This window comes from Hippichthys cyanospilos, chromosome 6, assembly GCF_059441005.1.
Source record: "Hippichthys cyanospilos isolate Australia breed blue-spotted pipefish chromosome 6, RoL_Hcya_1.0, whole genome shotgun sequence".
NCBI classification, from domain to species: Eukaryota; Metazoa; Chordata; class Actinopteri; order Syngnathiformes; family Syngnathidae; genus Hippichthys; species Hippichthys cyanospilos.
In genome coordinates, this window is record NC_142374.1 from 12,850,107 (window position 1) to 12,876,377 (window position 26,271).

A 26,271-nucleotide genomic window follows, 5' to 3' on the forward strand; every position below is an offset into this window, starting at 1 on the left:
TAGCTTATTTTCATGTAACAAAACAATCAAACTAACCCATGTGAGTTTAATGGCACACAGAAATAAAATACACACCGGACCAGATTTACTCAATTATTGCACGCTTCTTGTCTGGCGCTAACTGGTAAAAATGGAGGAATTATAGTGTCCAATGCACAAAGCGTACGCAAACTAACTTGCGCTTCGGTATGCAGGGAGTATTTCACGTTAATTCAATGTGTTACGTGAGCAGACCCCTCTGGGACATTCGAAACCTGTGTCAATTTCGGAAATTGTCAAAATGATCGTGTCATTATTTTGGATTTTAAGGACATTGAATGAATGAATGAATCAGGCATTGTCTACTTGTAGCCGGGGTTCTTGCAAACTGGTGGTAAATGTCTCCAGTTTGGCCCTATTGCCTATATGTGACCGGGCTTTCTTTTTTTCGTTTTCATCGAAACCAATTCTTTCAAAACCTCCGGCCAAAGTGAAGATTTGCCTAATCCTCCGGTTTTGCGGTTGTGTGTAACCAGAAGATTTACGTCATTGCTCTACCCGTTTTCTCGCCGAAGCGCAGATACTGGTGGCATCAGAAGCGGCAGTTCTTTCTGATTGGACACGTCAGAAGTGGAAGTTCTTTCTGATTGGCCAGAATTTGGCGACACCACTGGCGCCTTGCTTATTGTGAGAAATACTATCCATAAACTTCAAAGTTTTAGATCCATGTGGGGAAAAATTCTCACTTTGTAGAAATGAGGACACTATTACATTAAACAATAATCACATTTTATAGTGGTTAGAACTTGCTTTCTGAAAAATATATACCTGTTTTAAATGAATATTTAGTTAAAATGAAGAATGGATTTGACTTTTTTTCAGTTGCACTACTGAAATACACATTATTTCTGAGATATTGTATTACTGCATATTGAAACAGTTGTTAGAACTGCACCTGCATTTATGTAACATTGTTTGCCTGAATCACAATTTGACCAAAATTCTGTACTAAAAGCATCAGATGATCAATCTTGTCTTGTGCTTTTCAATTGCAGTTTCTGTCCACTTACTACTAATGCTTTGTCACCATTCAATGTATTTATTTTTTGTTATATTTACTAACAATTTTGCATAAAATTGTTAATAGTAAATTAACAATTTACGGTATTGGTTCTTTTTCTGGACTGCACTGTATATGTCTTTGTATACTAAATTACTGTATGCTGAACATTTACATCACAAGACAAGCTATTTTGATTAAAAAAAACGCAGAAATTGCATGTGTCTGTGTCAAGTTTTGAATGTAGATAGTCGAATTACCCCAAGCATCATGCACGAAACCCTTCTAAAAGCATCCCTGGCATTAACAAGCACAGTTATTGTATTACATCTTTTGTAAATGTAATTCCCCCAGCAGGAAGTTGGAAAGAATTACAGTTTTTTATTTTGGAAGTAAAAATGGGTTTCATTAAGTCAAACATTTGGTAGGAATGCAAATGATGCTTTGAGGGACAGTCTTTCTCGGAAGCACACACAACAGTGTGAAATATACAATACCACACACATTGGCTCGAGGCGAGCCTTCTAGCTACCATTCTGCCGTTGACCTTGACCGTGTGTGTATGCAATTATTATGATGAGGGCCACAGATGAATATGGTGGGAGCCGAAAGCCCCGGGGATGACAGGATGCCGTCCAACACACACGATTGGATCCGTCCATCCTTTTTTATGTGTGCGTGTGTCTCCACAGGGGCGAGAGGCTGGAGCAGGGCCTACTTACACTCACTCTCATGTGGCTTAAAAAGTGTGTTTGCGTGCGTGTATGTTAGTGTGTGTCTGTTGGTGAATCTCATTTGCCACATTCCTCTCTTTGTTGCTGTTGAATCTACAGGGTAATAGATTTATTAAGTTTGTCTGGCACAAACGTGTGTGTGTGTGTGTGTATTGTTTCTTCTTCTCTTCTATGTGTACTTTGCATTCATGTTGGTTTTGTGTGTACGCCAATAAGTGTGTGTTTGTCCCAAGTTCTGGGGTCCGCAGAGATCACATGAAAGGAATGAGGCCTGTGACTGATCCACTCCTGAACAAGGGAATTTAACACCCCCCCCCCCCAATCCTCTGTGCGCCCCCCCCCTCACCCCTCTCACCCTTATACTGTCTGTCTCCCCCATCTCCCTATGCCTCTTTCATTCTCTCCAAGCATGTGACCCACTTTTACCACCCACAACACGCCCCCCCTCGCTCACTCCACGTCCCATCTGAAGACAGTCTACAGAGAAAAAACCAGGGACACACAAAGAGAGACGCTAGATAAAAAAAACAGCAGCACAGTCGTTTCTGTTGTGTTTTATTGTCCTTTGTGGTGTGCATCCTAATAGTCCTCACTCTACGCACCTCTATGAATGTTATTTTCCCGGGTGAGTCCATAACAAGAAGTTACCCATATCCCTTTTCCAATGCTCAGTACCTGCTCAGCTCAACTCGGCCCATGTGATGCTCTTACACTAGAGAAAGAAGGCACTAATTTTGGTATTTGGTCAGCTAGCAATTCATAGTGTCAGAAAAAAAAAAACAGCATGTTGTCAGCGTAAGGCCTGAGATGGAATAAATTAAAAACTTGTACGAGCATCTTCAGGTGAAAACCTTTGCTGCTACATTTTATACAAACAAGATATTAATAGTATACATGTGAAGAGATAAAAACAACATGTCACAATAGTTGTGGAGAGTTGCAACAAATGAATTATATCTGTGTCACTTATAAATATACAGAATATTAGGAAAAAAAAAGTGTAGTTCACATTTAACATGTTTGTCAGTCACTTGTTGCTAGGAAGAATTCATTTATTCATTGCTTAGAGAAAAAAAAAACGGTAGTGTTACTTTGACATTCACGCTTGAAAGTCAAAGTATCATAAACATCTTGCACACTTGCGAGATGTTTCCCAGTTCATATTTTTGCTACATCCAATCTTTTTATTTAGTCCTTTACATTGCAAAAATAATGATGATCTCTCATTGAACACCCACAAAGACAAAAACATTTCATGTTACGGGAAACGGCCCTGCGCGTAGTTCTCAGTCATGATACCTTTGTGGCAATTTTATGGATTTAGTGGGACAAAAAACGTTTACCTGGAGCGCAGTATTCAATTTCCAGGGATGGGCAACTGCCGGCCTGTGGGTTGCATGCAGCTCCCAACCACACTCTGTTTTGCCCTTTTGATAATTTTGGGGGGAAAGAAAAAATTCATACTTTACAAGTGCTTTATGTACCATATAAGGCAAAACATTCATCAATGAAATGCCGATAAACATTCTATTTTTTCCAGACGGAAAAAGAGTTTAGGTGTGTGTGGAGAAAAAGCCTGGAAATAAATGCAAGCACTCAATACATTAATCTGCCCATCCTTGGCTGGTATGTACTTCTTCTGCACAGTCATAGCTTTTCAAAATAGGAGCTGCTACTTCATTAATTTCTATGCAGAAAGAAGTAAACATTCAACTCATGCCACAATTGTATAATGCCCAAGTTGCCCAATCGAACATATTCCCCACTCAAGCCAGGACTGTCATTTTTAGTCAAGAGCAATAAGCGCCCTTCATTGATGTGCCATCTGCTGGATCTTGGCAAGTATTGCTCCCATTGCAACTTGAAGTTGAGGATGGTCATCTGTCTTTAATAGAAGAAGCGCGTTTTAATGACTCCGCTCTTCGTTGGACATTATTAAATTGTGAAGCGAGTAATAAATCACATTAAAGCTAATAAAGCTGCGCTTGCTCTCTGAACAAGCTCCTGGTTGGACGTTTGTTTCTTTACACAACATATGTTAGTCATTGTGGTCTAATAAAAACTAAAGTACACTACTTTCGGGAACCTGTGTAGCACAGAGCTTCACCAAAGGCTAAAAAAAAGGTGATTTTACACCTTTCTTAATGCGATGGCTTACACTTGGATCAGACGTCACCTTTCCAACGTAGACATCACACCAGGACGCTGCCTCTTCTGCTTTTGGAATAATTCTCTTCATATGATCGTGTCAAACTATGTTGTGTGTTCATGTGTGCCCTGCATTAGTATTCAGTATGTGTTGGCTGCCTGCTGGCCGCCACTCTTTCCCCAGACAGCAAATCAGGCGCGTTGATTAATTTCAGCCTATTAGCGCCTATCGTTCCCCTCCCGTGGCCCCGCCCAGGTTAAATTGCCACGCACGCCCACGTGCACGTTAGCAAGCAGGGGGTGCTGCAGGGTGAGCGATGGCAGAGGGGCTACCACGGAGGGTTGTTGTCAGAACAATATTAATGAGATTGGCCGTGTATATGTGTGTGTCTGCAAAGGGGGGTGTCTAATTTTAGTCTATTTGTGCCAACTTAAAGTGAACCTTTGTGTGCAACTTCTAATTTTGCTGTCATGCGCCTGCTGTAGTCTGTCGCATGTGTGTTTGCGTATATGTTTGTGTGGGAGAATGCTAATTTGATAGTATTGTTTTTTTTTTTTTTTTTTCGTAAGTGCCTTTAAAGACTGTTTTTTTGTGCCTGTCCGTAGCTGTGTGTGATATCCGGCAATGCCACAGCCTGAGGGACATGAGCTTATGTGTGTGTGTGTGTGTGTGTGTGCAAGTGTGTGTGCGTGCGCACGCGCTCAGTGGAGGCCTGTCCTAGTTTCCTTCCCCTCACCAGGGAGCCAGAGGATCCAAGGACTGACGCACATCACCTGACAGCCGCCCCTCTGCTCCACGACCCTACACTGTGTGTGTTTGTGTGTGCGTGTGCGCGCGTGTGTGTTTGAGCTTTCCTGATGGAGTGTTTGAATGTGTGTTTATGTCACAAGATGTGAGTATGTGCTAAAGTGATGTGAGAGTGAGTTATCTGTTATTTGCTTAACTTAAAGTGTACCTCCAGAGTTCGGAAGGAGAAATGTATTTATCAAGAAAAACGGCATCCAATTGAATTTTGGTTACACTAGCTTTATTAGTGCTTTTAAGAGCCTACTGAAGCTTTCTGTCGGATACACGTCGTTCCTTCTTGGCTCCTGGAGGCCAAGCCTTGACGTAGAGTCGTTGATAGGTGAGTCTGGACCCTATTAGCTGTTGTGTGCCCCAATAATAAGAGGAATAACAAAGACAAGCACGACTTTTGTGTGTCTAAACCTTTTAATTGAGAACATAAATTCATCACACAAAGATGGCTGCATAACATAGGCGTAGTTTGGCTGGAATTCTGTCGTTTGCGAGGACCACTGTCTGCACTACCAAGACAGTCGAAGAGCAAAGCCACATAGCGGCAGTGGGAAGAGGTTGGATACAGCGAAAACAAAAACATATGCTGCTGAATTGAATCCAATATGTATGTACGTCTGTGTGGGTGCATGCATACCAGACCGGATTTGGCAAGAGGATGTATAAGTGACGGAACGCCAGTTATGCTGCTGTTATTGAATCTAGTTTGTATGCGTATCTGCGTGGGAGTTTGTGTATGTGACATTGGGGGGCTGACGTGTTGGCATTTCTGTTTGCAGGTAAGAATTTATACAGTGATCTCTCGCTATTTTGCGCCCCAATTGTCACAGCCTCATTTTTTTTTTCCAAAGGACATTCAGCAGCGCGTTATGCACCGCAGCACTCCCACGCTCACTCCTAACGTGGAGTTTGAAGCAATTGAATAGCCCTAATACGCAATGTTGTTCGACTTAAGGTAGATTTGCTTAAAACTAAACCACTGCTTTTCTACATCTGGCACTAAATAAAGACAGGCAAAAACCAGACTAGCACGGCCACACTGCTGTGAGCTCATGTCTGACAAACGTGTGGAACTTAGTGTACATGTGGAGAGGAGTGGGGAATGGAGAGTGACTTAGCATGTAGAAATCGATGGGGGGGCTGCACTCTGTGTTGAAAAAGAAAAATAAAGTTTGTGCACCAAAGGAGACTGTTACAGTATACCTCCATACGACAGGTAGGAGATAACTGGGCACGGGAAAGAAAGCTACGGAGGATTTTACCAAACATGTTTCACACATTTTATTTATGCATGGCCAATGTCCGCGGAGGGGGGGTTCATGGTAACAGAATTATTCAACATCAGCCTTTCGCATCTGATCAAAGCAGCAGCCTCCATCTTTGCTCTTCCGTCTCCAATGCGCCGTAGCATTTTCTTCGTCTGACGTCTCAATCTTGCCGTTTTCATTACTCAATTCTGTAAGGGTTGGCCTGGTTAACGACTTGACGTCACATCAATTGACAAAATTCCACTGTTCATTAAAACTAACTAGGGTGATTTTGTTTTGTTTAGGCCAATACAGAATGAGACACACAAATTGGAACATCAGATGTTTATCAAACTGTACAATATTATTGCTCCGTGTACCCATTACAACCTCAATATGGGATCTGTGGTGGTACACTTGAAACAGTGACTTGTGGCGTACCCATTCTTTGAAATGTGTTTGTGTGCGCATGCCCAATGAAGCATCAAAGCTTACCTTAACTTACATGTTTCAGAAGCTGTGTGGATGGTAACACCTTAAAAGTGACATGTATTAAAACACCAGTAAGAATAGATATTTCTTTATTTTGATCCAGGGCTCCTCTTTTATCAACTATTAAACCACTGCAGTGAAGCTAACTTTACTGTAGTAAACATGCTATGTTTTACCAAACCACTTGGAAAGGGAAACAATGGGTTTCCATTCACAATCTACTTCTTCTTGTATCACACAAGCACAATCTATTTAAAGACTACTTTTCTCACTCTACATCCAAGTTTAACTATGCTCGCTGTTTGAAGTTAAAGCCATGGAGGATCTCGACTCAAATCTCCATTTGAGCAATTCTTTGGTCTCTTTCCAACTTTGATACCATTTCCAGAAGGTGAAGGGTCACATTTGACAGTTAGTGAAATATCCATAATCTTATCTCTTAAATCTCCCATGACCACTTTGCTGCATCCGTTATGAGAGCATATTAATAGTCGTTCTGGTCTATAAGCGCGCCTACTCTGAGATCTGTGCACTTTATTCAAAAACTGCCATTAATATCTTATAGGCTGCTAATGCTGTCATAAAGGAGGATCTGAGCACATTAAAATTTCATGAACAGCGAGGAGATGTAATTGTGAAACAACTTTTCAAACAGAAGAATGATTTCTGTTTGTTTGCACACTTGTGAAACATGATTGGCTGTCGGCCGTCACATGATCTGACAGCTTCAAAGAATGGGGAAATCATGGAAAAGTCGTGGAAGGACTAGAACCTACTCGTGTTATATTTAATGAGCAGGAGATCAGCGCTAGGTGTGATTTCAATAATTTACTTTTTCTAAGTGTGTGTCCCTCGCACATAAAAGTGCTGATCAGTGAGTTTGGAATAAAAAAAATGAATACTTCCTGACCTCTCTGATGAGGCTGACGTCCCACCTGAAAAGGCCCAAGTGTGTCTGCGTGTGTCCGGGCGGCCTTAGTGCTGCGTCAGCGTTGGTGTTTCATATGAGAGGTCATGACCCCCCAGCTCAGAGTACACCTGTCTTCATCTGGCTGATTATATATTAAAACGGTGAACACACATATGCATATGGCCAGACCGTGACGTCCCCCCGTCCCCAGTTCTTTAAACTCTCTACTTTCTTGGGCTCTGCTCAGATAATAGTTTGGATCGTGTTTATTGTGTCTGTCCTCAGGTAAGCGTGTCCAGGAGTGGGTGTGTGTAATCCTGTGCCTCATCCTCTTCGTCGTCAACTTCTGGTTACTCCTCTTGCACTTCTCCACTTTACACGTTTACAAGATCATCCTCGGCATTGGTGAGTTAGTTGGACCTCAGTGAAATAAATACTTTTCCACTCATCAAAAGACAGGTTGGACTGAAGTACCTTGCTCCCTTTGATTGCATATGGCTCATTCCAAGGTTGGAGAACATTTAGGTTTCAAAATTCTTGACAAGTAAACTTTCACTTTTCTGATTTTCTGCTACTTGTTCATCAGCAGTAGGTAATCAACTATCACAGGTTTCATTAGTTCAGCTTATAGATCATTGCTACACTTTTTCTTACATGATTTTATAAATAAATACGTTTACTCTAGTCACTGTAAAAGGGTTGCAAATCAGCACTATTAGCTTTTTCTTAGGAGGAGAAATTAGCTGTTAAGCTAGCTATTACTGCTGACCGAGAGGACAAACACTTTTGTAAATAAGAAAGAAAAAAACACAGGGTTGCATGCATGTATTGGGACACACATTTTGTTTATAAGAATTTTTATTTGAAATGTAATGTTTATTAAAACAAATGTTACCTTCAGAGATATTAGCAAAACAGAAATTGTATAAATCTTGCAAATATAGTTGAATGTACTTGGAAATGGGTTTGAATGTATTCAAATATTTTTGAATCTACATGCAAACATGTTCAAACATACTTGCGCATATCTTTGAACTTACTGTATAAATGCGTGCGCATATACTTGTCAGTGACCCTTTTGAAGATAAGAGGCTATAGAAGATTGATGGATGGATGGACGTACTTGCAAAACTGTACAAACTTTCTTGCAACTACGTTTAAATGTATTTGCAGACATGTTCAAACACACTTTCAAATACGTTTGAACGTCAAAAAGGTTGACTCCACCATTGCTGTTTCACACTTTTCTAAACCATAATTCCAAATGTGTCCTGAGGCATAGAAGAATAGCCCAATCAAAGGCAAGAACAATTATGCCCCCTTTCAGTTACAAGATTATTGGTCAAACTTAACTATAAATGACTGAGAAGTTACCTGGGCAGCTTGGGTAAGAAATCTTTAATAATGAACAAATAAATAGAAATCTGGTATAAAGGTAGTCTCTGGCTTGGGAACCTGTGACATTTTCAACGCCATCTATCCAGCCATTTTCGAACCACGTATCCTCTCTAGTGTCCCGTGCTAGGAAAAGAAAAAAAAAAAAAGATTATTATTAAGATATTTTGTGGCAGTATTGTTAGGTTTATTCAAGTTGTGCTGTGTTTTGTATTTATTTCTGTTGATTTTGTAGTGCTGGGAATCTTGACAGCAGACTTTGCATCGGGGATGGTTCACTGGGGGGCGGATACTTGGGGATCCGTTGACATCCCTCTAATTGGCAAGGTGAGCTCACACACGTGCACACACATCAACTTTGTGATGATGCTTAAAAAGCAATGCAGCAAGTTGGTCACTTTTTAGCTGTAGATCCGTCATCTGTCATGGTGATCTGGCAGGTTGAGTGTCAAGTGTGGCATCGCCTCGTTGATAGCATTATCCATACACACACACATACCACTACACTCCATCATGGGCAAACTGCATTACACGAATACTATCAGAACACGACGTGGCTGCATCCCCACAGCCAATTAGAGAAAGGGTTATGTTCATTGTAGCCAATTAGAATGCACGTGGTCAGGTGCAGAATGCAGATTTGTTGTGATTAATGAGATGAGAGTTCCATGTGTTATGAAATATTCATAAACAATTATGCGCTTGTCGAGTGTGTGTGTTCAGAGACATGAAGCATCCTAATTATACAAGGAGCTATCATTTCTGTCAAAACCATAATTAATCAGTGTATGATTAATGTTGTATATGTCTATATTTGATTAGTACATCAAAACATGGGCGCGACAGTAGGCATTCAATACAATGGCACTGGTGTTATGATCAAATCAAACATACAGTATTTCACAGTGTTTTAATTGTTGCATGCATTATTAGGTTGTTATTGGAGTAAAATACATGAATTTACCAGAAGTTAAGCCGTTTGATTGGTTTATTGTTATATTTAATTACAAAGTTTTATTCATCTTATTTTATTTTTATTGCTGCTTTTGGTGTGTTTGTATGCTGGATTAAATAAATGCTTATTGAATGTTGTAGTAAGTTGGAGTTTTGATGAAAGAATACATTTTAACATTAACAATTCTGTAACTCAAACTAGTATTTTTCCCCAAGCTTAACATAACACTTCTACGCTTCCTACTCTCTGTCAGTCCAGTGCATTACGAATGAACCTGTTTTACAATGAAACAGTGGGGACAAGAATCAAGTGCTATTTAAAATAAATATGAAATTAGTATGGAGGAGGGGGAAATAACAATCAATATATGCAAGCAACACTTGTTTATTGATTTGCAGATGTTACCTATTACCCCCCTTTTTTTCTCGGCTTTTACTCACTACAAAAAATACCAGTCCGTTATGTACGTATCCTGTTTACATTTTTTATGATGGTGAAAGAGAAAGTTGACTTGAAGAAATAGAATGATTTCTTTAATATTATATTTCCTGTAGGGAACATTTCAATAATTTGAGGGTTTAACACCCTACATGTCAGATTTTAATCATTCCACAGCATTGATAATCACTTTGTTTTCCAATAATCTACTTTGCTTTCGATCACTGTCAGTTATCAGTCATGACCCATATATGACAAACGGCCCTTCCGATGCCACTCAGGAGGGCCTCTATATGTGTTTATGTGACTAAATGTGCTTATGTGATGTTGCATTTACAGTCATTGGTTCAAGCATTATGTGTGCGCACATGTGGGAGAGGACCTGAGAGAGTAATGTATGACAAGCAAAAGTATTGTGTGTTTAGTTAAAGTAGGCTGAAAAAGTTGTGTGTGTTTGCAACATTGACATTAAACCGGTCATTCTCAGAAGGTTGGTTACTTGAATATTAGGGTCAAAAACGATTGGGCACCCCTGTAGGAGGACAACAAAATACTGTCTGATGCAACTCCAGTTATTATTATTGTAACATTAATTGTTTTTAATCTGATTTCCTCGCTCAAGGCAATGTGAGTTTGAGGCCTAATTTTGATGAGGCCTTTAGTGGGCTTTGGGAATGCCATTGAGCCAAAAGACCCCGCAGCAGCCCGACATTTGCATGGCCTCCTCCACAAGAATAATGGACCTCTATGCACAACAGTTTGTGAATAAAAATATTAAAAGATGTGCACTGTACTTGTTTTGCATCCCTGCCTGTTTTGAGGTTGAGGATAAAGATGTCCTGTTTACCTATTTAAAGCTGATTTGAATATGAAAGCAAGCAGGCCAGAGAACACCTGAGGCTAGTAGCAGTAGCTTGCAAAGCCTGCTGAGCCATTCAAACACGTTGTGTCTTTGTGTTTTTAACATCATCTTCTCAATGTTCTTCCTTTGCATGTACAAAGAAGTGTATATAGGGTGTCTTCGGGGTACACACACACACACACATATATATATATATATATATATATATATATATATATATATATATATATATATATATATATATATATATATATATATATATATATATACAGTGGGCCCCCGGGTTACGAACTTAATCCGTTCAGCGGCTACGCTCGTATCTCGAATTGCTCGTATAGCGGGCAATCCAAACCCATGTTAATTCGTGAATGCGTGCAACGCGCGCCGAAGCCTTAGGTAAAAACGACACACTGTATACATATATTAAAATTAAGTGACATAATCTGCTGTACACTTGCATTATATAATGAATACAATGAATAATTAGCTTTTACCTTTGAAACGACGAGACTTGAGCTGGGTGTAAGCAGAGGGGGGCAGAGTCCAATGCTCAAAGTTAACACGGCGATAGATATGCTATTGGTCTTACAGTGTTACAGTAACTCTTTCAGTCAGGGTGCAAATCACGCAGATACTAAAACATCATCCTCTTATTTCTTTCTTTACCGCTGCTAGTAATTTTAGAAGCTATGTCTAACAGATAAAGTTTGCAAAGTCTTCACAACATTCCGTTTTTCACTAATTTTCTCTCCTTCCTTCCATCCTGTCCCATCAAGCTAGATAAAGGCGTTCGGCCAATAGCATATCGGCATTTCTGTGATTGACGTGTGACGCCGGCCAATAGCATCTCCGTGAGTGAGACCGGGTGACCTTAATCGACCAATAGCATATTTGCATCTCCGTGACTGACTGATAATTATTCGCACTTTTTTTTTTAAACGGTTGGAATGTATTGACAATTAATTTAAAAAAAAACACACATTTAAACCAATGACAATTCTTTGTCCTGCAATCGGCACATTTAATTTCATGTCAGCTGTTTTTCCCTTTAGCTGTACAAACACTACACTTAAATGGTAATATATTTAGACACCGTGAGTGAGACAGTCAGTGTGACGTTGTAAGAACAATAGCGTTCACGTTACTGCCACAAGTATCTACTGATGATTGATGATGTCGCTACTGTTGATTTTATCGACGCAATTTAACGAGAACATTTCTGCATACTCATTGGCCGGCGTGTCGAATTGCTCGTAAGGCGAGAGGTTTGTTCGTAAGCGGAGGACAAAAATCTCCCTGATCCACGCTCGTAAGGCGAATTGTTCGTAAATCAGGGTGCTCGTAAGCCGGGGGCCGACTGTGTATATATATATATATATATATATATATATATATATATATATATATATATATATATATATATATATATATATGTATATGTTTCACTTTGCTACAGTATTAGCATACATCACTGTCTGTGTTGCGTTTGGCATTTTCACCCAGCCTCATTATGCTAGGGAACTGTAGATATTTGATGAGTTTTTGCACATTTTAATTTGGCTTTTCTTCCACAGTGTTGTCCAGGTCCATGCTGACATTTTGGATCAGTGCATTAAAACACAAAATCATATTCAACACTTTTTACAGTTGGTGGAAGAAATGGGAGTGGGTGTTGCTTGATTTACCTTTACCGTCAGAAAGGCGTTTGTTGAAATGAGGGCGCAGGAAAACACAGGTGTGTCTAATTAGATGAATCAAAGCTCCGTGGCCCTCATTAACCTCATTAGTAACACCTGCGCTGTCATGGCCAAGTGGCTGCTCCTTTTGTAGGCTTCTGTTGTCAACACGTTTGATTCACTTCTCCACACTTGGACTTCTTTCACATTTTTTGTCAGATCCAGTTATTTTTTGTATTTCTTCAGGTTACAGAAACAAATGCGATTGTGAAAGGAATGTTTCTGTGATCTGACACATACAAGCAAAGCACATCGGCAACAATTGGGGCTGATCTATTTATCATCTCATGTCAACTGGAGCGACCATGGAGGTGGTGCCTCGTTGCTTGATTTATTCCTGTATTTTTTTTTTTGCCCTGAATTGATAATTGCATGTCATTTTGTAGCAACACTGTACCGTGAACGTGATTTCAGAACAACACCATGTTGTTTCCATTAGGAGCCGCCCACTTTCTAGAACGTCAAAATAAAAGTCTATCCTGTCTGGATTATTTCTATACAGTGATATCATTAAAAACAAAAAGACACAAAGCTGAAAGAAATTGCTGTTTTTCCATTTTTTTTTTTTTCCAATTTGTAACACTAAAATGTGAAACTCATCACATTAAAACATGGACCTTATCACTAGGAATAAATCTATTGTAGGCTGGATAGATTATCAGGACTAATATTGGCAATTTAAGCACATATTGACATCAGCCTTTTTTTTTTTTAATGTCTTAGAAACATAATATATTCAAGCGTAGTGAGCCTCAGACTTACAATTAATGATTTGTATTTCACCCAAGAGAAGCTGTATCGTGATACGTTAACCTTCCCATAGTTGGTTGGAATGAAATTTTAGCTTTTGCCCCATTTCATTTTGTCTAATAAATAAATGTTTTTCCTAGTTATATGTCTAAACAGGAAGTCTAACATTTACTTCCGTCAAAGCCTGCCACTGATGTTGTCCAACTTCCCCATTGTCTTCTATGTGTGTAGACTTGGGCTTAGTCTACCCGGGGTGGTATAGAGGTGATACAAAGGTGGTTTTCGGTTAGTGATATCACTGAGCAGACAAAGTAAGAACCTGTTGTTTTTTCAGATCGAGTGGGGCTGGTGCAGAGAGATGACCCGGAATGGTCAGAGATGGATCAAATATCTTCCAATAAGATGGAAAAATTGCAATTTGATGGTGTTTATAGTGTGTAATCAGGATTATAATATGGTTAAAAGCTCCAAAAAGTTTAATTACCACGATACAGCCCCTTTAACCTTTTAGGGAATGCTATAGAGCATGTGAAATCCATGCATTTTGTTTTTGGTTCAACTCAAAAACTACCAGTAAGTGAAACATTAAAACAAGCTATTTGTAGTTCTCAAGACATGCTGCTGCACTTATTAAAATTTGAAAAAAAATGTGCATAGCCTAACGTAAAAACAAAAAACCTATTTATAAACCTGAAAAGCAGCTTAAATGCATTTAAATAAAGTGTTAGAAATATTTATAGTTCAAAATTATGAGATAAATATTATCCTTTTTCTTCAAATGAATACTGGCTCCAAATATCATTAACTAGCTTTGTTGACTACTAATTATCAGTATTGCCCCGGAGGAGCATTGATCTGTCTCTAGTGGGGGCAGCAGTATCTTTGTGTTCAGTATGTATAAACCGTTAGGGCTACGAGGTTGTCAGAAAACATGTGCGAGAGCAACACAAAAGAAAAACAGAAAAGCATTGGACAAAAAAAAAAAAAAACTCATCAAAGTGTGAAGAAATTGTAGTAGGAAGGTCGAAAGAGAAGTGGGTGTCGGGGGGCGGCTGGGCGTGTCAGTGCAAGCAATAGGATGGCGGCGGTTGCCGGGGCGATAGGCGATGTGAGCTGGTGATTAGCGGATGTCGTGCGAGGCGGGCCTTTAAACGGTGTGGGATTAGAGGACACGCCGTGACCGGTGGCCCGCCGTTAACCGGGCGAGAGGATGCCGCCCTACTCTGCACGACCACCGCCGCTTTGCCAGCCTTTCATGTGGTTGAGGGCTGCGGCAGGCAGAAGGGGGGGGGGGGGGGGGGTGATGGAAGAGGGGACAGAGGTGGAAAGACGCGGCCGGAGGAGAGAGAGCTTCTAATTGTCATGATACCAGTGGTGACGAGCAACAAAGTTGGCAAATATGCGGGCGCCATTGTGCGAACGCGCGACAATAATGAGTTTTCCCGCTGACGTCTCCACGGCTTTGTGTATCATAAAGATTCACACCTTCCCTTTTGGCTTTATTCACGCTTGTAAATAAATTATCTTTATGCTCTGTGTGAGTGTTTGAGCTGCTTTTTGTCCCCAGTGTCCATCTGAGATGCAGAAGCCGTTATTTGCCATTCCTCATGCACTCACAGAGAGGTGAAAACCTCTGTGCTCTGTGTGTGTGTGTGTTTGGTAGTGCACACTTTTGTATGGCTCGTCCAAGGATCATTTATGTGTATGAGTGCATTTGTGCAAGTTGACTGCTGTTCTGTGGTTTATTAAGATGCTGGATGTGAGCTTTGGGGTTGCACCGGCTGCTGAGCGCCACTGACTATTTTTTTCTTGGCGTGCGATTGTGTGCGCTGCTGTGCTAAAGTTCAAATAGTTGTTTTGTTTTCTCAATGTGTGCAATTTTTAAAAGTAAAAAAAAAAAAAAAGCATCAGTTCTCCTAATTGGACTACATTAAAAAAAGTTACCAAGTGGAATTGCTTTGTTTTTTGGTGCTATTAATTTCAGGACACAAAGCCACTAAACTCTCATTTGGACACGGGTTATTATTTCCTCAGAAATTTGGGGACATGTAGAAAAGTGGCTTAATATTTGCCTTTTTAAGGAAACAAAAAGTATGTTTTATGTCTCGGCAGGCATTTATCCGGCCGTTCAGGGAGCACCACATTGACCCCACCGCCATCACCCGCCATGACTTCATTGAAACCAATGGCGACAACTGTATGATCCCCATCTTACCTCTGGCGCACATGGCCTACAAGTTCTTCACCTACACACCAGGTAACACACACGCAAAATTTGAATTCCCACGATCAGAAGACAACATAACACGAAACGGACACTAAAATATTAGCAGCTGTAACATAAATCATTTAAGAATAGATAATATACTAGAATACACATGCATTAAATCATACTTCAAGGAATTCTTGATATTCTTATTTACTGTCGGTAGATGAGAGACATAATAAAACAGGATGCCGTCTCATTAAGTGAATACCTCTGCGAGTATTTTTGTTAAGGATGTCCAGATTCCAGTTATGTTATCAGAAATTGGGCCCCATCACATCATTTCCAGCTGATCGGAATCGGATCAGATCGGAAACGATGTTCTGTTTTTTTTTCAGTGCAACAAAGCAATAAAATAATCCAGTGGTGCACAAGGGTGGTAATGTCTGTTGTATGGACATATAGAGCTGCGTTTCACACAGATAAATTAATTAATACACCAGCTCACACCACCGTCAAACAGAATGGAATTTACTTGCTTAGTTTAAATCACTCCTAGCCATGCAGAAGGTTTCATGTTGGGATATTTTTGTTTAAAAAAAAAAAAAAGGCAATTTGGATCCACTTTTTCCTTCAATAAATTGTGAACGTATCAGATCGGGACTGTATCAAAATCAGGTTACTGACTCAGACTTGGATGCATACCTAATTACCTAATTATGATACTCATCTGTTGACTCATACTCATCTTTTGTGGAGGTATGGCTAATGTTTTGCTGGGAAGGTGTATATTCAGGCTCTGGGATTACGTGTGTAAAAACTTTAGAAAGTTGCCTCAGCAGGGTCACAGTGACATTGAGCATGTTGCCGTTTTGATATATACTAGAGCAGCGCAGCTTGTGGGTGGCTGAAGTGAGACAAGGCACGGGGGAGTTGTACATTTGCGCTGACCTCGTGCGCACAATGGCACGGGTCTGGGTGAAGATGAGCGGTGGAAAGAGCGCAACCTATTACTGTAATGTTAGAAGGTCACCGATAGGGCCCAAGTTGGAGGAAGGGGTGGTGACATCATTTAGCGAGATGAAGAATATATGATTGGATTATTGTCTTACTTTAAAAAAAAACAGTTATGGTTTCAACATTGGTGGTGTATCGTATCTGTGTTTTGATAAAGACATAAATAGGATGAGAGGACTTGGATCAGAAGAACAAAGTTCCTAAACTTGTGTTGTTTGGGAACCACATGTAAAAGTTGCAAAGGTCAGCCATCTTCTAGGGGGACCAGCAAACAATGGAGGGTGGGGGGAGAGAAGATTATAGGTAGAAGACCAGACCCACTCGAAGGTCACGTTTGCACGTAAGGGTCAAGAAGGAATGTGATATCGCTACCTGTTCTGTCTGCTCTTGAGAGGGTCACCATTCAGAGGGTTCAGGGATATACAAGGGTGAGCAGGAGGGTATGGCGGTCATGTAGCGGTAAGGTCAGATATGAAAGTATCGTGTCAAACTCCCTCGCGGTGGCAAGCGGTCACCAGACAAAGACGGCGGGCGGGTGAGAAGGTGAGGTGAGATCCAACCGACATGTCCGCCAATGATGCCTACGGACGTCTAAGATCCATTTTTAGAAATCGTAAATTATACTGTTGACATACCGACTACCAAGCAAAGTTCCCTTTAATTTTCAATGCTTCAGAGCATTCACGCGAACTAGCTGAGCAGGCCTTGGATCGTGGTGAGCAGCATCAGACATGCACCTGTTAACCAGGGTTACAAAAGTCCAACACCTGAGATCATAATAAGTTATGAATGTCACAAAAAAACAGACAAAAAAAAAAAAAACAAACCACCCTGTACCATGAATAAAATGAGCCAGTTAGTTAAGGAGTAAGGATTTTGCAACTTTTTATGCTGATCCCACAGGCTTGTTCTGCAAATAGCTTGCAAGTGATGAAATGAAATAAAAGTTATGATTTTCTCGGAATTTTATAATTATACAATTATAAATATATTACATTTATGTTGCACTTAATTTATGTATTTACTACAGCTGTTTGGAAAAATCATCAGAGTCCTGACATACACTGGTAGCCCTTCGTATGACTGAGACCAAAGAAGTAGCTCTCAATTTCAAAAGGGTTGGTGATCCCTGGTAAACATGAATTATCAATCAATTATTATGAATGCTCAATTATCATGTTTTATTCTAATTATGTGTGAGCTTTTTCCTATAAAAAATAATACACCTTATTTTATTCAAATCTGATTCTCGATTAATTGACAAAATGATCAACAAATTAATTGATTCTTAAAGTAATTATTATTTGCATAAATACAGCCCCTGAAAAAATAAAGATTAAGCCCCTTATGTCCAATTTTTATCCAAAATTGAATGGACAAATTTTTAAAAAAAAATCAACAAAGAGTCACAACACAGCATGTTTTCCTTATCCCTTTTTCTTCCAACAGTCATCTTTGGTGGTCAATGTTTGAATGTACTTCAGTATGTGCTCATCAACAGTGCAGATGTGCCAAGTGTGTCATGTGACACACTTGTCCTCTGCTCATCTCTCCCTCGCTGCTACGTCTTCTTGTCTCCCACTCTCCTCACCCTCTTCCTCGATCCCTTCATCTCGACGTGGCTCCCGTCAGCATTCTCTCTGTGGGAGTGCTATCTATGCCTTTGTGTGGGCTCTCATCACAACACTTAAAAAAAAAAATGTCTGCTAATCTCTTTGTCTTTCAGAGGCCTTGGCGGCGTCCTATCCTTGGGACTGCTACGTCTTTGCCCTGGCCGTTTTCGTCACTTTGACCAACCAGATTCACAAGTGGAGCCACTCCTACTTCGGGCTTCCACGCTGGGTGACGCTGTTGCAGGACTGGCATGTGGTGTTGCCACGGAAACACCACCGCATCCACCATGTCTCGCCACACGAGACATACTACTGTATCACTACAGGTTAGAAGGAGCTCTCACTGTCTATTGAAGACAATATTCTTCAATATTACCGCGATATATTGCCAATTCTGTTATCATCCCATGCCTAATTAGGAGTAGTGGCAGCTATTTTTTCCTCTTTTTTTTTTTTTTTTTTTTTTCCATTCGCCTTGTCATTTTAAGTATATACCAGAAGCCACTGAAAACCTGTGGTGGCTGCAGACAGCCCATGGCCCGTGGTTTGGACACCGCTGATTAAGAGTACTGAATTTTATGCACTATAAGGCGCGCCCAAAAGCCTTATTTTTTTAAAAAAGCTGATGGTGCCACTTATTATCTGGTGCGCCTTATATATGGATCAATATTGAGATTGGGATTCGTAGATGGGCTTACTTACTTACTTACTGATAACGTAAACTTTACCTGTTTCTTTTGTGTGTTTACAGTTGAACAAGGTTGGTCATACTGACATTGAGTGATTATGCTACTGAGAGTTTAGAGTTATTATTTGAGTTATTATTGTTATTACTTTGAGTATTACTATATTGTGATTGCACTGGAGGAAAAGTTCCCTGATATAAATGTTGCTCTACATGTTATACCTTGCTGTTAAAAGATAAACTGTCACTAATAAAATAAAACATAAGACATTCATTTTGGGAGTGAATGGAGTTGTTATCAAGCTGGTTTGTAATCTACTAAAAAAGTTTGAGTGCTTCTACTGTTGCGCCTTATAACGTGGTGCGCCTTATTAATGTAAAACGTTTTAAAATGTAATTAATTGAGGGTTCGCCTTATAGTGCAGAAAATATGGTACTTGCTATACAAATTAGAAGATCAGTTACCATGCAAAAGGAAAACAGAATTGCATGCTCCAAATGAGCTAAATGTGCATTCGAGTGTGAAAACAGATAAAGGTCAAAATGTATGAATAACACATGTTGGCCTTACTTGGCCGTAATTGAACCGAATGACAGCAGAGTGACTAAACTTAAAGTCTGGCAAAATGGCGCTGGCTTTTAAATAACTCCAAGAAAATGTTGTTTGCGTGTGCCTATGTCATGAGAGACACTGGGCTTGTATTAGAGCCACATTGGCTATTCTCTGCGCATGTGGGTGAGAGGAGGAGGAAAAGCGGCAGTATACGCGAGGGGGTTGTGCTTGTACGTCACCTTGGCGCCCCAGTGGACGCCAGATGTGCGCGAGCGAGCCGAGTGGGGTGTCACTGGGAAAAGTATGTGTTTGGAGATGCACGCAGTGGCTTGCATCTGCATACTTGAGCATCTGTGCGCAAGCTAGTCTTGGTGACCTCTTCACGCTCTCCAACCTGCGTGGATTGGTGGCAGTCCAGCACCCACAGGGGACCGTGATGGCTCCCCTCCCACCACCCCACTACCCCACCATCACCTCACTCTCCCTCAGGACAGTAGCCTGGGCCAGGCTCAGATTCCACTGGGGCTAGTGTAGCTGTCTTTGTGTTTGCCACTGACTGACAATCCCCATGTATATTTAATGCTAACCTGCTGTCTGTTCTAACAAATAGGACTTCACAAGCAGAGGAGAAAGAAAAGTGTAGGATGAGGGAGGGTAGAAAGCGGGGATTTGGAGGAGGGAAAGGAGGATTGTGTCGGTGAAAAAGCAGAGACGGGCATGGAAGAAGAGATGAGGGGAAACGGAGTGAAATCAAACACAACTTCTGGTTGCTTTGCGGTCTCCTTAGCGGAGGGCGGGTCACTGAAGGGACACGGCACACACACTTGCGCGCGGCATACACACACATCCCTGCAGCTATAGCACGCACCCTATGTAAACACAACGTGTGTGGTGGTGATGTAAAGGCATCATATGAGTGTAGCTAGAGTACACACAACCCTCAGTTGTGTTCACCTTTGATATTTTTGTATGCCTTGATTTTGTGTGTGTGTGTGAACACTATAATTCATACTTTTTAAATCAGTTTGCCTCTTTGGTCTGTCTTTCCATCCATCCATCCTCTGCACCACATATTCCCATAAAGGTCACTTTTAACTTTGCTTGGTTAGGATGTAGCCGCACCTCAATCCCAAAGCGCGTTGCTTGACTACAGTATTAAAAGAATTAACAGATTAATTATGATCAATTCATTACAAGTTAAAGCATTACATTTTAAGTTGCAGTCATCAAATGTTCAATCTTTATCTTTGTGCTACCTTTACGATGATTAGATTTGTTTTCATGCCGTTGTTGAGTGTTTGAAAATAAAGGTCAATCACAACCTGAAGTGGACACTGATTGGTTGGTATTGTGTTTGGCCTAACCTGATAGGCTTCTGTTGTTCAGGAATGAAGGAAACGTACGAATCGGAGAGTGCGTGAGAGTCGGATAAACTGTAAATTTAACTAAAACACCCTGATGCCACATGCCGCATTCTTGTTACAACCTGAAGTTGCTTACAACAGAAAGAGCTCCTAAATTTAGCCTACCACATAAATGTAAAGCACATACAGTTGTTCCTACTGCAGCCAAAGCTAGTGATGGTAACATAGACGCTAATGTAGCAAGCCATAGCAAAGGTCTTTGCCAAACTAACACCCAACATTTGAGCAAGTCTGAAAAGGACAGGGTGGACAATGTTTTATTTTAGTGATATTTTCTAAATATTTAGAAAATGACAAAAGAAACCAACACTATTCCTCCTGATGCTAGAAATGAAAGGTTGCAGCTAGCACTTTAGACCAGTCTCAAATACTGAATGTGAATGGTTGCAACTTGATCTTTGAGAGAAAATAAATGACTGAAGGTACTTGTTTTCACTTGTTTCCGCTATTGTTGTTTTTAGTCTTTCCAAGCTGCATCCGCCTTTTTGAGTACAGGATTGTGTCGTTCAGACTGAAATCGCATGACCAAAGATCGGATATGGAGCGGTTTCAAGACCATATCCCCGCATGGGTCACATTTGAAAAAATCGTATCTCTGTCTTTCACACTGAAATTAAAAGATCACACACAGGTCGCATGGGGCAAAAATAAAGAAATAAATAAATTGAAATTGTTTTTTTTTAGACTGCAGTGTGAACGTACCCGTGTTGCATATTAATATCCAAACATGACCATTATCGAATATCTAGTGAAATATTAAAACACAGATGAATCTCAATTGACTTGAATATCACGAACAACTGAGTCAAAGAGTTAAATTCAGATGGTATTATGCATAGAGTAAAATATTCCATGGCTTTATAATGACTATACCAACTCACAGATAACAAAAAAAAAAAACTTAAATTCACTTTCTTGAGGAATTTGAATACACTCACAACCCAAAGGAGAGAATAAGTAGTATAGAAATTGCATTATGGAGAAACACTGGGTGGTGGCATACAATTTTCACGTCTTAAATTGATCTGAAATCTTGAGATCTTTGCCTATGATGCTTTAGTTTACTCTGACGAGTGACTGTCTCCGCTTATGTCGACACACAGCGATGAGGAGCTGTGTGTGTTTGCGTGCATGTGCGAGATGAGAGTGAGGAACTAAGGTCGCTGTGCGAGGACTGATGACACAACACTCGATGGGCATTAAGGTCACTAATGAGAGGTGAAGCAGTGTGAAATGAAAGATGATCTCAGCTTGTCTGAAGGGTAAAAGAGAGGCGAAGATTCCGTTGCAAAATGGATAGTTTGGGACAAACCATTGGGAGGTAGCGCTTCCCCTTTGCGTGTTAATGGATGCATACTATTTTCTTACCCTTTTTGCCATATTTTAGAAAATTCTTCTTTTATTATCTAATTTCTTTGGTGTGGTGTTCTGTTCTGTTGGTCTAGGCTGGTGTAACTACCCGCTGGACCAGCTGGGGTTCTGGAGGCACATGGAGCATCTGATTGAACGACTTACTGGTCAAAAGCCGCGATCCGATGACCTGGCTTGGGCCAAGAAGACTGATTGAGGACGCATGGACAGATAGATAGGAGGGTGTACACATTGTAGACGAGGAGCTGACACATTAAAAGGAAAGCACACACATGCGCACACCCTGTACATTCGAATCATGTTTCAGTGCTCTTGTATTTGCTAGGAACAGTTTGCAAACAAAAACTGTTATACTTTCTGTACATGCAAAACTGCGAAGTCTACCAAGATTTATGCAATTAAAAAAAAAAAAAAAGGTTCAGACACCAACATTGGTTAACGAGGTAACATTCAATCAGCTTGTGTATTGCAAGGTTTAACCAATCAAGTGTGCTGATCCTAGTGTTGGGGGTATCTGGAGGTTGGGCTCTCCAGGGGTGATACCATGCTGCCTAACATGCACATTAACATTCGTTCACATGTATTCTTGAACAATAAAATTAATAAAATACACCTCCTAGTGTTTTTGTGCACAGGATAATTAATCTTTTTAACCTCGGTCTTTTTCTAATAACATGGTTTAAAAAATAAAAGTCAGTCAGTGATGAATAGCAATACATCATTGAAAATCCTAAATGAAAGTATATCATTGGAGCTTAATAACTTTTACTAATAAGTCATTGCATTTTCATCATGATGAAAACTTTGTATAGTTTACACCAGATAGGACCCGGCATCTATGAGGAATCTGCTGTTTGTTTGGGGTGAGTTGACTTTACTCGTGTAACCAATTTTTACCATTTACTGTCATTTGTAGCAGTTGGGAGTCTATTGGGGGAGTGGTCCTTACACTCAAATGTGAACTCATTCAACGACAGCCATTATCTGACCCTCCTTTACCAAGAAACATGAGAAATAAATAAATATCTGGAATTGAATATCTAGACTTTTGGGGCGGCTCTTTATGGTGGCCAAGAATGGCCAGGGCCACCCTTTTGGGCACCCACTCAGCTATGGAAAAATCTGTGATTTTTCTGCAACATTAACTTGCAACCTGTATTATTGGACCCGTTGTTACCTTGCCAGAAGCTATTCATATTAACTACATGTTTAAATTATATAATAAAATCAGTTTCATTATTTCATGAAACCCTGACTGCATGGTATTATAAAGAATAATGCATGCACACATGGCCACCCTTGACTTAAGTGTTATCAATGTGGCCTTCCCGATACATGAGAATCTTTTGGGAATGTATGAGCTAAGACACTGTCTGATTGAGTGAAGGCCAGTATGCCAGGAAATAGTTTTTCAAAATCACATTCATTTATGGAAATAGAGAAAATCTGTAGTTGCCATCAATAATAATAATGGCAGAATTTCTTATTTCATTTTCCAAAATTGTAATACACTCCACAGGCCTCTAACTTGTATCATATTGCCTTCTATTGAAAGATAATTCGCTGTTAAAGTCAATTATGTAGTCGAATAGGTAAAGATTTTTTTTTTTTTTGTTGAGGTATATATAAGTGTTTCAAGTTAAAGGTGTGTATACTGTATATGCTGTATAGACTTTATAGTTTTCCATAAACGAGCTGCACAACTCCCAACCCTACAATTATTTTGTCATTTGTTCAGCAACATGAAGTATTAATGGCATCATTACCTCATCGCCCTGTTTCGCCAAGCATGGCTTTCATTGGTTCTAATAAGAGACACACATTGTCCCTGTAATAATCATCATTTAGATAAAATTTGCATACAGGTGCATCTTTTGAAATAGGAGTAGTGTAATCTATACAAAGTTCATTTCTGTATTTTAATTCACAAACTTACTGGATTCTTTTAACTCATCATAATAGTTTCTGAAGAAAAAAATCAACCAGATTTTCACATTGATTTTATTGTTTTAAGTGATATTCTCATTTCTTGAGTTTGGGAGTTGTTAGTCTTCAAGTAGAAATACACTATTGTTCATTCTGTGTGGGATGAATATATCTTAGACGGTATATCCATTTCAATTATTTCAACTTTTAAGTAGGTGTTTTACCATATTCTAGTTTGTTGCACCTGTATGTATGTTTTCATCTCATGAAATGTCCTAAACATTCCTATTTTGGGAAGTTTTTTTTTTTTTTTTCTTGCATTCGCCGTTGCACAATACACTCTGAAAATTAGCCTCCATAAACCAATAAACCTAAATGGGTGCATACATTTTTATTTCATGGCACAGCAGTTTGTGTATTACATTGATACAGTAACTCAGTACTGAACACGCTAGCACATGTTAGGGGATCTTCACATTCAAAGGGTCAATAAAAACTGCACTTAATTCTTCGTCCAGGAGCACCCTTCTCACATCACACACGGATACATGGAATTTCTGTCACACAGGCACAAGTGTACACATGCTATTTTACATCTTTCGTTTGGCTTTTTTCTCAGCTTTATCATTTTCTATTTTCTTATGAACGAAAAAGCCATGTACAGTTAAACTCTTGACTACATTTTGCAGTTTAACGCTCGCTGCTTGTCTGCCTTAATGTTTTTATCTGCTCTTTTAAGTGAATAAAGAATTAAAACATTGTCGGAGTGTAAGTGTTCTGTGCAAAGCAAATATTAAAACAATGCTCGTGAGCAGGAAAATAGGCAATTCGGGAGTTAATTCAAGTATAAAGTAGAATATATGATTGAAGGTTACAGAACTAAATTGTTTTAACGGGAAATGTATTCATTTTAGATTAATTTTCCGACATAGGAACGGTTCTACACCGCAAGGTGTAGTCTCTTGCGTCCTCTAGTGTTGACTCGATTTCCTGCTATTAGAAAAACAAGCCTACAATATAATTAAAAACTTTATTATGTGCTTCATGATTAAAGTAATCACATTGGCGTGTCAGCAGTGCAGTGCGTTTTACAAGGTCACCTTTTGCACTGTTTTTCGGTTGATGAAGTGAGACACAAGTAGCCTCCCCAGAATATGGAGCCCCAATTGGTGTACAGCTGCTGATGCATCCCCTGCGGGATGGTGCTGAGGGGTGGAGGATGGGCTAAAGGGGAAAGGAGGAAGTACTGTACTCTTATTAGCGTATGGGACAAATCCGGCGCTTGATGAAAGGAAGGTGAATTAAGTTATATATTGATCATCTGTGAAGACCACTCAGTTTTCAACGAAAAACTTTACTCTAACCCGTTTGGGTCACGGGTGGCCGGTGGTACCTGCGTAGTAATTGGGATGTGCTTGCCACTCCCAAAAACGTGTGCAACAAGCATAACTCCACGGTTCAAGGTATTTTTCCACTTTGTCCAGTGGAACATTATCTATCTATCTATCTATCTATCTATCTATCTATCTATCTATCTATCTATCTATCTATCTATCTATCTATCTATCTATCTATCTATCTATCTATCTATCTATCTATCTATCTATCTATCTATCTATCTATCTATCTATCTATCTCTATCTGTCTCTGTCTGTCTGTCTGTCTGTCTGTGGTACCAATATTTTTAACTCAGAAGCTTGCTGTTGTCAACAGGCCTATTGCAGGTTATGGGAGACATCTTGGGAAGGAACGCTACTGGCAGAGCACTGAAGGAAGGGAATGCTTCTGAAGGAATGTACCACTTCGAGGGTGTTTTGGGTGAAGAGTCAACATTGTAACATGATTACAATCTACAAAATGTTGAACTCCCATGATACAGGCCCTGCAAGATGGCAGATCCTTATGGTAATCACTGACTGTACTAATTGACTGAACACGTTTTTTGTTCGCGCCATTTTTTTTCTTGCAAGG

General features: G+C 39.9%; 1 protein-coding gene across 1 annotated transcript in view; it reads left to right on the plus strand.

Moving 5' to 3' along the window:
- Positions 1-25,061, plus strand: part of peds1a (plasmanylethanolamine desaturase 1a) — a 30,499-nt gene extending 5,438 nt beyond the window's left edge. The window contains exons 2-6 of the mRNA XM_088418011.1: positions 7,655-7,774; positions 9,000-9,091; positions 15,618-15,762; positions 18,455-18,667; positions 22,449-25,061. Coding sequence (XP_088274137.1) covers positions 7,655-7,774; positions 9,000-9,091; positions 15,618-15,762; positions 18,455-18,667; positions 22,449-22,570 — 692 coding nt within the window. The 3' untranslated portion in view covers positions 22,571-25,061. The remainder of the gene's footprint in view (positions 1-7,654; positions 7,775-8,999; positions 9,092-15,617; positions 15,763-18,454; positions 18,668-22,448) is intronic.
- The last annotated feature ends 1,210 nt before the right edge of the window (positions 25,062-26,271 follow it).